Here is a 12373-nt window from a genome sequence, read left to right as displayed (position 1 = left end):
TTTTTTCCTGTGACCTTGCCTGGTCATTATTTCTATCTTTTGTTGATACCCCCTACTGGTGACCTTCAGGACTCTGATTTATTCACTCTGAGGCCCTGAACACATAATACTGTCTCCTACCTCTTTTCCTGGAGGCCTCCTCTTTTTCTATCCTTTTCTGAGTCCTCGGCCTTCCCCGTGACTCTTTAGGTCTTAATAGTAACAGAATGTAACCCAGCAACACCTATCACTTCCCTGTCCATTCATTCTCCATAACTTTTCTGCTTCCCCTCTGCCCCCAACCCCCACCCCAGCTCCGTGTTGTGGTCTCCAGTTTCCTACGGCAGAGTGGTCGGCATGTGAGCCACCTGGACTTCATTCATCTGACAGCGCTGGGTTATACGCTCTGTGGACTGCGGCCAGAGGAGCTCCAGCACATCAGCAGTTGGGAGTTTAGGTCACTTGTGAAGGGGCTGAGGGTGGTGGTGCTGAAGTAAAGGTGGACTTACTGGGGAAGGAAGGATCATGAAGGTTTGGTCCCATGGAGGAAGGGAACTCATCTGAAACCATCTCTTCCTTTGTCTCATGACCACAGCCCCTTTCGCTGAAGCTGAATTCTTCTTCCTTCCTTCCCACTGTTCTACAGCCAAGCAGCTCTCTTCCTGGGCAGCCTGCATCTCCAGTGCTCTGAAGAACAACTGGAGGTTCTGGCCCACCTCCTTGTACTGCCTGGTGGCTTTGGCCCAATCAGTAACTGGGGGCCTGAGATCTTCACTGAAATTGGCACCATAGCAGGTAGGGAGCTGGGCTACTGCTGGTGCAAGTTGGTTTGGTTTCTATACCATGGGTGGAATGGATGGAAGACTGACCTGCAATTCTTTTTTTTTTTTTGAGACGGAGTCTTGCTCTGTCACCCGGGCTAGAGTGCAGTGGCCGGATTTCAGCTCACTGCAAGCTCCGCCTCCCAGGTTTAGCTAGTTTTTTGTATTTTTAGTAGAGACGGGGTTTCACCATGTTAGCCAGGATGGTCTCGATCTTCTGACTTCGTGATCTGCCCGTCTCGGCCTCCCAAAGTGCTGGGATTACAGGCTTGAGCCACCGCGCCCGGCCTGCCGTGCAATTCTTAAGGTGGGGACCTGAGAGGGTGTTTAAATAAGGAGCTAGAGACATTCTGGGGAAGGTCTATGGTAGGGCACTTTGGGAGTAGTCAGAGAAGGTCTATCGGTTTGAAGAGAAGGAAGGTGAGTCTAAGACAATGTTTGGATGCCACTTGCTTCAACAGCTGGGATCCCAGACCTGGCTCTTTCAGCACTGCTGCGGGGACAGATCCAGGGCCTTACTCCTCTTGCCATTTCTATCATCCCTCCTCCTAAATTTGCTGTAAGTATTAATGGACTGGGGTGACCACAGGAGAGCCAGGGCCCAACTGGCATGTACTGATTCCTACCCCTGCCCCCAGGTGGTGTTTAGTCCCACCCAACTATCTAGTCTCACCAGTACTCAGGCTGTGGCTGTCACTCCTGAGCAAATGGCCTTTCTGAGTCCTGAGCAGCGACGAGCAGTTGCATGGGCCCAGCATGAGGGGAAGGAGAGCCCGGAACAGCAAGGTGAGTTCCCAGCTGCACAGCTTGAGCCTCCATCTCCCGACCCAGAATCAAACCCCTAATCTGGTGCTGTCTGGCTCTTAGAGTGCACCCAGGGAGATCCCTGGAGTGAAGGAGTCTACAGGCAGAGCGCTAATTTCCAAGTATCAATGCTCCTGGAGAGCAGAGTTGTGATATGACTCCCATTCCCTGTCTATTATAGGTCGAAGTACAGCCTGGGGCCTCCAGGACTGGTCACAACCTTCCTGGTCCCTGGTATTGACTATCAGCTTCCTTGGCCACCTGCTCTGAGCCTGTCTCTACAGTAGAAGGAGATTGTGGGGAGAGAAATCTTAAGTCATAATGAATAAAGTGCAAACAGAAGTGCATCCTGATTATTTTCAGAAGCTGATGAGGAATATGGGTAAAATGTTAATGCTTTCCACCCACCGGAGAATCAGTGTTCCCAGGATGCCATATCTGGAGTCTCTTTCCATCATAAATAATCCCACTGCCTCTTTTCATTTCCTGAAGCCTGCTCCCCTCCTCACCCCACCATTAGAAATAACATAGACAGCTGCAGCATAGCAAGGAGTCTTTACTAGGATGGAGGCAGGGAATGCGGGGGCAGGTCCAGAGCAAGTAGAATGGGCCATCATTAGAATGAGCAGAACTCCTGGGAATCTTGAGTCATCAGCTGGTGGTGGGGAGTTAATGCTTGGTGTGGATAACAGGTGTGGGGATGCGGATATCCTGGCCTCTCTCCAGACGCCGTTCACAATCAATCAAATAGTTTACTCCATCGATGACCAGCTGCACAAGCTCCACCTGAAGGACACTAATCTTTGATCTCTGCTTCCTACAATCTGAGCTTTTCTTTAGCACTGACTGACTTGCCTGCTCATTTCCAATCGCCTCCCCACACGACCTGAATTTCATTTCAGATTATGTTACGTCCCGGAGGCTCACTCACTGCCATATTTCAGCCCCCACAGACCTATAGCTCTCCTCACCCGAATCCCTTAGGATCTCACCTCTGATTTGCCTAGTCGGTCCAAATTAGAAATATCAAAGACACCGCCTGTGGCAGCAGTGTCCACTCCTCCAGTACCACGCTTTTGGAGTCTTAGGTTCTCCAGGATCTTTGGGAAGCGGCTATCCTAGAGAGGAGATAGGAATTGGGAGCACGGTCGATAGAGGCAGAGACTAGTCCTACCTGAAAGAGCCCTGAACCTGCTCAGAGCTCTGTTTCCCGACCTTTTTTTTTTTTTTTTTTTTTCAGACAGGATCTCTCTCTGTCACCCAGGCTGGAGTGATCACAGGTCACTGAAGCCTCAACTTCCCAGGCTTAAGTGATCCTCTCACCTCAGCCTCCACTACACCCAGCTGACTTTTGCATTTGTAGTAGAGATAGGATTTCGCCAGATTGCCCAGGCTGGTCTTGAACTCCTGGGCTCAGGTAATCGGCCCACCTTGGCCTCCCGAGTGCTGGGATTACAGGTATGAGCCACTGTGCCTGGCCTGTCCCCTGACCCTTTAGCCACAACATGTTTGGCTTCTTTCCAAAGGGTCCACTCCCTCCCCATCCACAACCCACCCTTCCTTACTCACACCCCTCTGTAACCCCACAACTCCTTTACTTTGCTTAGCAGGGGCAGTTTGATGTGCACTCCTGCCCGAAGTCCAGTGCCCAGGTTAGATGGACAGGTCAAGATGTATCCCAAACGCTCATTCCACATGAACTCCCAGCCACGTTCTTGGATAAGTCTCTCCACCTGAGTCCACAAAGGTTTTGTTAATGAAAAATCAGGGATATTTCATTAACCCTGGACCCTCCCTTAGCTAGACACACAAGAACACTAGAAATATGTCTAGAACAGAAACTTGGCTGTGAATGGATGACATTGGTCTTTTTTTATGAAAATGGTTTGTTATTGTTTTCATGCATGCACGATGCAAAATTATGATGTGCATAATAATGAGACTGTGAAAAAATATCTTATGTGGAAGAAGAAAACTTGAAGGAGTGGTGTATTAGGGATGATCTAGGGAAATGAACAGAGGTGGTAAACTGAACTGAGAGAGGACTGATTATTCAATGAGTTCTGCATGCATCAATTATCTTTGCTTTGCTAATGAGCCTAGAGCTTGGAAGGGTCCTTTCAGACAGAAGATGAAGGTGTAAGCTTTGCCAGGAAGAGGTAAGATAAGGCTCTGTTAGCTGTGAACGGAGCACCTGTGTCAATGCAGAGAAAGATGAAAACAGAGCAGAAAAGCCAGATTCATAGGAATAGGGGCAGGGGGAAGGCGTTTTGCTTCACTTAACCACGTAGTCATGAAGATGACTATTAGAGTTGAAGAGACAAGGGATCTACCAGAGTGATGGTCACAAAGACCACTACCCAACGTGAGTAAAAGGATCCTGTTTATAGTTCAGAAAGAACCATGGCATAGGGCATATCTTACATGCTGAACATGGGGGAAACCCTTCCATCTAGAATAATAATGCAGCTAACACTTTAACACTTATTAAGCACTTACTTTGGACCAAGTACTTTACCTGTATTTCATTTAATCCCCACAACAACCTAAAATGTAGAAAATCTCATTATCCCAATTTTACAGACGAGGAAACTGAGGCATATAATTTAAAGGTACTTCCCGACCCACTCATAGTCAGAATATGTTATCTATTACTTGCCAAAAATAGTAGAAACTTCTCAGAATCTAAAAGAGGAGCCCTTTTTCTTTGCAAACCTAAAATAGAACTGTATGTTTGAGAACATAGACTAAGATTGAATTGAGTTTATGGGGATTTCTAATGTAGACTTGAATATGGAGACCCAATCTATGTAGGATTGATGATTCAGTTCAACCTCTCATGTAGAGCCACATATTCTAGAACTCGAACCATTCGATTCTCCACCTTCCCCAGTCTCCCTCCCAACTCTCAACTTAAAGCCTCGACCTGATACTTTAACAAGAATGATAGAATCCAGAGTCAAGGCCTACCTTGGCTCAGAACTGGGTGGTTATATTGGAGTCATGAACACAGCAACCTCTCCCCGCCAACATCAATCTAAGCTCAAATGTTCTCCTTATCTGCACACCTCACCATTCCACTGCACACATCCCAGGCACTGACCTGCCATCTCAGTTATTCCTTTTTTGCATTATCTGGCAACTGCCTTATTCACTTCCTAAGGTTCCTGACACTCTTTCTTTCCCTAATCTTAGGGTGACCACATGTCCTGGTTTTCCCAGTATGGTCCCAGCTGGTTTATACCTTTATTCCTAGAGTGAGTCCTAGATAGTCCTTTTTACTATCAGACATGTCCTGGGTGGGTTGATAAATTACATAATCTATTTATGCTACTCTTTGGTTTTCTTTATGTCCTCCCACCTAGCTCCCCTACACAATCTTTTCCAACCTCTTTGAGACCTCGGCAGAATCTTTCAAACACTCTCTTCATGTTGCCACCCTTCTCCATGGAGATGACCCGCGTATGATCCTCCTCATTCACCCAGATCAGGAAGCTCTTCTCATTGTTGTGCCTGAGAGCAGGAGAGGGACAGTGTTCAAGAGGCAAGGCAAGAATTGGGAGAGATAGAGGGGACAAAAAAAACCATTTATGAGGGCATGAAGACAAAAGAGGTAAGGAGCAGCCTCATACCAAATTCCACGAGCATCTGGCCAGTCTCGAGCCATTCCTGCTGCAGTCAGCAATGGGGACACAGGCTTATCAAACAGAAAGTGGTCCTGGGAAGAGTAACAGGACTTGGGTTAAGAATCTTCATGGTGGCCCCTGGGCCTCTCAGAGCCCATGTCTCATCTGGCCCAGCCTTCCCTCTGGCTCTTTTTTCCATCTGCTCCCACCAACCAGCGCCCTCTTAAGGCCCTCACATCAATAAGCTGCTGCTGTTCAGCCTCTGTCATCTCACTGAGCCTATAGTAACGTCCAGCCAGGTCACCCTTCAGGCCACTCAGTGCATCCACCACAACACGTTCCACCTCCCGTCGCTCTGCTCGAGTGCAAGCTGGAGGCAGACTGAGTCCTCGGATGCTTCGGCCAGTTCTGACTCTAGAGGACAATACATACCTCTCATCAAAGTAGCCAGAACGGATCTGGGAGATAAGGGAAATGAATATAAGTCACAGAAACACTGTGGGAACTGAGGGCCCCTGGGAAAGGAGAGATCTTCCTTAGGCATTAGAGGACTCTTTGTACATTCTACTTGCGTGCGTTGGAAGAAGAGGCCCGTTGGGAAAGCACTCCAATTGAAGGGCGCATTGCAGACCCTTCCCCAAACCGCCCACCTCGGGCCATGGTCATTCTTATCTATCCTTTCATCTCCATATATGCTGCCCCTTAAGATATGATTCTTCCCTTACATTAAGATTAAAAGCTCAGCAGTGTAATGACCATGAGTCAGGAAATAAGGTGAAGGGATTGGAGATACAGTGTTGTACACAGGCAATGCAAATCAGAAGCGGGATATTTGAACTCACTTTACTGGCATCCAGATCCGTGGTGTGCTTCATTGTCCGGGGGTCATATCCATTGTGTCGCTCTTGGATCACAGGGTCAAACAGGTCAGCAAATACCTAAGGGGAGTTAAGAGGGAGAGATGGTTAAGGAGAGGGGATCCCTCCCCAGACTTCAACTGTGCATTGATTTCACTGGGTCAGAACACTTAAGTATGGGGGGGCTCAGAGTCTTGGGGGAAAGTGAGAGGTCTTTAAGGGGAAGGAGCTGGGATGACTGGGAAGATGAGTTGGATCATCAGGGAGACTCTGGGGACCCCCTACCTCATAGGTCTCCTCATCTCCAGCCACCATGCCCACAGTCTTGATGAAGGGGTGGCCAGGGTTGTCCACGCCAGTCTGGATACACTGATCTAGCGTCCAACCAGTGGGTGTGGTCTTGTCGCAGAGCCGTGCATAGACTGCTGGGGTCAGGTGACTGGCCATGCAGTTGTTGTGCTTTCGGAGGTCTGGGTACTCAGCGCTGGGGAGAGGGTACCCAGTGACCATGGAGGGAGGGCACAGACCCTAGACCTAGTGCAGTTACCTGGGAGCTGTCCAGTTGGCCATGTCTGGCTTTGCTCCGTGGGAGGAGGGGGAATTAGAAAGAGGCTAAACCTTGGTAATCTCTTTAGGGACTTTCAGAGTCTATGCTTTTCTAGTAGTTCTAGTTGCCTCTGGCTGGCCAACTCAGTTTCTCCAGATCTGCTCAGTTCTTTCCTCCCATGACACAACACTAGGGATGGAGGAGGGGAAAAGCCTAAGGAGAGGAATTGAGGAAATGAGGGAAACAGATGGAGGGGAGCGAAAAGGATAGTTCCCGGCTTTACACTTAGGGATTTGGGCAGCGAGTGCAGCTGGAACTCGTAGGGCCAGAGGTGGTCTTGGCAGGTCCCCAGGAATGTTCTTGCTTTATGGTTTTGGCCCCCACCCCCACTCCGCTGAGGTCTGCAGACTGCACAGCCCTCCAGCTCCAGGGCCTTCGTGATTATAGCCCTTCTCTGTTATCCATATTCTCATTTCTACCCGCACCTTCAATCACCACCTGCCCCCGCCTCCTCCCGCGCCTCAGGCACTGTTACCTCGGGGGATACAGCCTCCGTCGTTCACTGGCCGCTCGTACAGGTTCCGGTCGGAGCAGAAACCCAGCGGCTAGAGACCCCGCTCCGGCCAAAGCCAGGAGCCTGATTCCCGGGCGGGCGGACAGCAGACGGGAGAAGGGACCAGCCATGGCTTGAGGTCTGGCCACGGGATCCTGGAGTAGGCGCTGGCGCAAGATAGGATCCGGAACAGGGAGGGAGGATGCAACCGGATAGACTGAGGGCCGGAGCTAGGTCCGAGGCTGCAGCCGAAATGGGGGTCGGATTGGAGGCTGGAGCCGGAATGGGAGCCGGTGCCAACCAGACTGCAGGAGAGGCGCAATGAGCTAGTGGCAGGTGGGCGGAGGAGGGGGAGGCCCCAGCCGCAGTCTCCAGGGGTGGGGCTCCCCGAGGTCCCGCCTTCCCCCCCTGCCACCGCGCTAGGTGCGGCACCCGCCAGGTAATTAGCGGGACCTGAGACTCGCGCGTCTAAAGCCGGGGATGTAGCCCCCACCCGCCCCCGGGATGTGGCGGCCCAGATTTCAGCACCAAGTGGAGGACAGCACCCGGATGGACTAGCTAAACCCCAACACCCTTCCCCCAAACCCCTCGGTTTAAACCGAAACCTGATCCATCTACCCTGTGGGTGTAGAAGGGTGACATTGCCCAACCTATTCTCTGCTTTCGGCCTGCCCCAGCCTCCTCTCCCTTCTCCCGGGGGCAGCCGCGGGGAAACCGCGGAATAAACACAGATACCAGAGGAGGATATGGAGAAAGCACAGGGTTAGAGTCAGGCACTGGGAAAGACACCCAGTGGCTCAAGGTCACCTTTTCCTTAGAACCAGGAAGAGGAGCAAGGTGCTTCCTTGCCACCTCTGTGCACTCCTTACAAGGCTGAGAAAGGAGTCCCTGGCAGGAACCAGGGAAATATTAATTCTTATGCCATCTGTGCTGTGTCCTCCACCTCCACTCTGCACCCAAGTCTGAAGCCCTGTTACTTCCTGCCTCTACTTCTCATGATCCCCCACTTTTTGTTTTCCTTTTGTCTCTCCCACATTCCTCCCCACCCCCTACCTTGCCTTTGATATTTTACTTCTCTGCGTCTTTTCCAGACTCTGACGTGTTCGCTGCTCACAGGATGCCCTCTGCGTTTTCGGCAAGCTTGCTCACCTGTTGGTGGTGCTGGGTGTGGGGCCGGGGTTGGGCAGGGAATCGTTAGTTTCCTCTTCCTCCTCTCCCTTGGCTTCTCTCTCCGTAGTTCCTAGTTCCTGGGCTGGAGGAGAACGTAAAGTGAGGTGGTGAAGGGTGTGGTGAGATGACTGGGTGTGGGACCGGAACGGGCAGGCACAGGTCTCCAGACACCACATGTGTTTCCTTTCTTGGCTCCCTAATGCTGTTTAATCCAGAGGCAAGTGTTGTACCAGGGCATGAGGTCGTCAGGGCATCTCTGCCTTCCTCGTGGTCCCCTCTTCTGCTCTCTCTCCTCATAAAACTCATATTCAGACTTGAGAGGGCTTTGTTCCTAGCTCCAGGTATGACTTGACCTTTGTCCTGGTAGCAAGGAGAATGAATGCTAGAGTTGAAATAGAGATGAGGGATTTCAGCGCAGAGGGTCAGGTAAGGTGGAGTGGCACTGTGGCATTAGTCGCTTACCTCTGCTATCCTGTTGTACCCACAAGACAGTAAGATACTCGGAAATCTTAAGAGAGAGTATTTGGGAAAGAGAATTCCCTTTCCATCAAGAACTCCCCCATACTACTCTCATTCCCTTCTTTACCCTTAGGCCTTCCTTGTGTTCTTTTTTTCCACCTTCTTCATTTGTGGGTATTCTTAGAAGTGTCCACCTCTCCTTTGGGTCCATTCCTTCTTCTCCTGGTAAGACATCAATTGTTAGAGAACAGAGTTATGCAGCTGCAGTGTGGAAAATGTTACCTGTGTTGTGGGGCCTCTTTACCTAGGTTAAAAAGTAGCCATGAGTAAATAAATATAACTTCTTAGAATAGCGTGTATTTATCCAGATAAATAGGGAGATGATCTTCCAGAGCTGTAGGGTAGCTATTTGATTGAGAGGGTAGTTACTAAGATTAAGGAATAGGGAGTGGGAAGAGATAATTACAGAAGGAGAAATAAGACAGAGGAGTAGAGAAATTACCCAAGTTTAGAGAGTAGCTTCCCAAATGTGAACAATAATTCCACTGAGAAAACACATGTACTTGTGCACTTTTCTTTTCTTTCTTTTCTTTCTTTTTTTTTTTTTTTTGAGACGGTGTCTTGCTCTGTAGCCCGGATGTAGTACAGTGGCACGATCACGGCTCACTGCAATCTCTGCCTTCCGGGTTCACGCCATTCTCCTACCTCAGCCTCCCAAGTAGCTGGGACTACAGGCACCTGCCACCATACCTGGCTATTTTGTGTGTGTGTGTGTGTGTGTGTGTGTGTGTTTTTAGTAGAGACATGGTTTCACTGTGTTAGCCAGGATGGTCTCGAGCTCCTGACCTTGTGATCTGCCTGCCTCGGCCTCCCAAAGTGCAGGGATTACAGGTGTGAGCCACCAGGCCCAGCCACTTGTGCACTTTTCCTATCCCTCGTGTGCCTTTGACAGGCACATAATATATTAATGCTTATTTAAAAAGTTATTTTACAGCATATGGAAGTAATCAATATATTGTATTGATATATGGTATTTTATTTATTTAATAAGAATTATTATTGTAAATAGTATTTAATATTTTTAAAGCACTTTACAGTTACAAAGAACTTTTATATGTATTATTTCATTGAGTTGAATTGGATTGTTCCAATGATTACTAGGGACAGAGTCTACATTTTCAGGGGGATAGGAAGGGAAGTTAACTACCTGGAAGATGCTATAATAGCTAGTTTGAAGGGCTAGAGTGATGGAGGGGGTATGAGCCTGAGCATGAACTAGGGAGGCATCTATTCCTCTTAGAATAATCTATTGCAGCCCTTAGAATCATTTCTATGTCCATTCAGAAGGCCTTGTGGGGTCAGTATAATGTGGCACCACTGGAAAAGTGGCAAGACCTCTAATGTTGCAGAGAAGAAAGAGGGAACAACTGTCTTGACCAGGGAAACCCCAATGAAGATGCAAAGATAATAAGAACTGTATCATATACAATAGAAAATGCTTCCATATTATCAGTATCCTTTAAGTGAGGTGTTTTGTTGTTGTTTTTTGAGACAGGGTCTCGCTCTGTCAGCCAGGTTGGAATGTAGTGAGGTGATCTGTGCTCACTGCAAACTCTATCTCCTAGGCTCAAGTGATCCTCCCACTTCAGCCTCATAAGTAGCTGTGACCACAGGCATACGCCACAACGCCTGGCTAGCTTTTGTATTTCTTGTAGAGACAGGGTTTCCTCATGTTGCCCAGGCTGGTCTTGAACTCCTTGTACTCCATTACACTCCAGCAATCTGCCGCCTGAGCCTCCCAACGTGCTGGGATTGTAGGCCTGAGCCACCACAACCAGCCTTAATTAGTTTTTTTTTTTTTTTCCTGAGAAGGAGTCTGGCTTTCTTGCCAGGCTGGGGTGCGGTGGCTCCATTTCGGCTCACTGCAATCTCCACCTCCCGGGTTTAAACAATTCTCCTACCTCAGCCTCCCGAGTAGCTGGGATTACAGGTGCGCACCACCACATCCGGCTAATTTCTGTATATTCAGTAGAGACGGGGTTTCACCATGTTAGCCAGGATGGTCTCCACCGCCTGACCTCGTGATCCGCATGACTCGGCCTCCCAAAGTGCTGGGGTTAGAGGCGTGAGCCGCCGAGCCCGGCCATAGGTTTTTAATCCCATTTTTATGGATGAGAAAAATAAAGGCTCAGAGAAGTTGCGTGAGTCGCTTAAGGCTGCACAGCTATTAAAGGTAAGGCCAGGATTCAAATCCAGCTTTGTCTGGAGCGTAGAGAAAAACAGGCTGTGGAGATAGGAATCAATTTGTCTAGAATTCCAGGTCCATCCATTTTCCGGCCTCCTCTGAAAATGTCTCTCTTTTCCTTCCGTTAACTTTCTTATCTGCTTCTCTCCTTTCTCTTTTTTGTCTCCAGTCTCCCTGTCACTGCTCTTTACATCTGTTAATATTTTCAACCTTTATTTATTGGATCTGTACATATATGAGACCCTGTTTTGTGTCATAAGACAAATGTAAGACCTGGTTTTGCGCTAAAGGAGCAGCAACGGCACAAACTCTGCCTCTTCCTCTTTCTCAGCATCAGGCTTCCCACCCACCCCGTCATCTCAGGGAACGTCTCTGTCTAGACCATGCATCTGGACTTTGGCGACGCAGTAAGAAATCAAAGGAAGGGAGCATCAAGTTGCATTCCCTCCGGGAACCACCAGGGGTCACGCTCCTCCGTGCAGAAGCGCCGGCCAACGCAGCCTGACTCTGTTGCCGGTGCGCGCCCTTCGCTGATTGGTGGCACCGCAAAGAAGTCGCGCTTTGATTGGGCCGCTGTCAGGTGTCGCTGCCGGCAGGTTCGGCTGCGCGAGCGGAGGGAGGCGGGTGAGTGAGGGCCGGGGGCGGTGGGGGAGTGGCTGGGGCTGGGGGCGGTATCGGAGGGGGTGGGCGCGGTAGAGTGGGCTTGGTGGATTCCCGGAGCAGCGGTTCGTTCTGGGTGGGCTCCGCTTTGGGAGGAGGCCCAGCGGAGGGGCCTTAGTGTCAGCGTAGGGAGAGTGGGGCGGCGAAGGCGGGGGCGGGCAAAGGCTAGTGGAGTCGGGATGGGAGGGCGGTATTCGTGAGCCGGAGCTGTGCGAGGAGAGTACCGAGGAGAGGGTCGGCGGGAGAGGAGGTGGATGGGTATGTGGGGGTCTGCGTGAGGAAGAGGGGGTCCTGCGGGAGGATGGAGGAGCGGAATCATACAGGGGAGAGGATCAAGGTGGAAGGGATCTGCGCCAGGAGGGGTGGGGCTAGAGTCCAAGGGGAAGGGGGTAGCTTGAGGAATGGGTTGCGGCTGAGAGAAGACAGCCTGGAGAGAGGGGTGGTGTGAGGAAAGAATGGATGGCAGGTCGTCATTGTGGGGGGTCACTGGGGGTCAATATAAAGATGTTACCCAGTATGGTGACTCGTGTGAGGGGGTGAAGGAGTTTAATACTGGGGAATCAGTGAGTGAGAGGATTAGTTGGATTGATGGAATTAGTTGACCAATGATGCGGGGCGGGATGGGGAGGCTGCAGTCAGTATTGGGGCAAGA

At 50.0% G+C, this 12373-nt stretch overlaps 3 protein-coding genes across 9 annotated transcripts in view; 2 read left to right on the top strand and 1 right to left on the bottom strand.

The window, feature by feature from the left end:
* Positions 1 to 1975, top strand: part of STRC (stereocilin) — a 48864-nt gene extending 46889 nt beyond the window's left edge. Inside the window, exons 29-33 of the mRNA XM_030931269.1 lie at positions 294 to 436; positions 626 to 774; positions 1262 to 1359; positions 1439 to 1586; positions 1786 to 1975. Of these exons, the coding sequence (XP_030787129.1) occupies positions 294 to 436; positions 626 to 774; positions 1262 to 1359; positions 1439 to 1586; positions 1786 to 1874 (627 nt within the window). The 3' untranslated portion in view covers positions 1875 to 1975. The remainder of the gene's footprint in view (positions 1 to 293; positions 437 to 625; positions 775 to 1261; positions 1360 to 1438; positions 1587 to 1785) is intronic.
* Positions 1976 to 2140: 165 nt separating this feature from the next.
* On the bottom strand, positions 2141 to 8428 carry CKMT1B (creatine kinase, mitochondrial 1B). Of its 5 annotated transcripts, none has more exons than XM_030931270.1 (10): positions 8337 to 8428; positions 7170 to 7492; positions 6373 to 6571; positions 6073 to 6168; positions 5467 to 5688; positions 5237 to 5322; positions 4994 to 5117; positions 3203 to 3337; positions 2597 to 2722; positions 2141 to 2390 (listed from the first exon to the last, which is right to left on the bottom strand). In XM_030931270.1, the coding sequence occupies exons 2-10, from the start codon at positions 7316 to 7318 to the stop codon at positions 2274 to 2276; spliced, it is 1254 nt and encodes a 417-aa protein (XP_030787130.1). In that variant the 5' UTR covers positions 7319 to 7492; positions 8337 to 8428; the 3' UTR covers positions 2141 to 2273. The 5 variants fall into 5 exon arrangements, with proteins under 5 accessions (XP_030787130.1, XP_030787135.1, XP_030787132.1 ...); XM_030931275.1 differs by having other exon boundaries at positions 5467 to 5644; XM_030931272.1 differs by having other exon boundaries at positions 7170 to 7429; positions 8337 to 8414.
* Positions 8429 to 11603: 3175 nt separating this feature from the next.
* The window catches only part of PPIP5K1 (diphosphoinositol pentakisphosphate kinase 1), a 51972-nt gene continuing 51202 nt past the window's right edge, over positions 11604 to 12373 (top strand). The window contains exon 1 of one of the 3 annotated variants that reach the window (XM_030931263.1): positions 11604 to 11685. The gene's annotated coding sequence lies outside the window, so the exon portion shown is untranslated. The remainder of the gene's footprint in view (positions 11686 to 12373) is intronic. The other 2 variants (XM_030931266.1, XM_030931264.1) reach the window with 2 other exon arrangements.

The sequence above is a fragment of the Rhinopithecus roxellana genome, chromosome 5, assembly GCF_007565055.1.
Source record: "Rhinopithecus roxellana isolate Shanxi Qingling chromosome 5, ASM756505v1, whole genome shotgun sequence".
In the NCBI taxonomy this organism is placed as follows: Eukaryota; Metazoa; Chordata; class Mammalia; order Primates; family Cercopithecidae; genus Rhinopithecus; species Rhinopithecus roxellana.
This window is presented reverse-complemented; position numbering and strand designations above follow the sequence as displayed.

Excerpts from the sequence above, each read along its gene's own strand:
- CKMT1B (XM_030931270.1), bottom strand. The coding sequence starts at position 7,318 with ATGGCTGGTCCCTTCTCCCGTCTGCTGTCCGCCCGCCCGGGAATCAGG. Across the intron at positions 6,572-7,169 it reads CGGAGGCTGTATCCCCCGAG|CGCTGAGTACCCAGACCTCC; the intron begins GTAACAGTGCCT and ends CCCTCTCCCCAG. Across the intron at positions 5,323-5,466 it reads AACAGCAGCAGCTTATTGAT|GACCACTTTCTGTTTGATAA; the intron begins GTGAGGGCCTTA and ends TACTCTTCCCAG.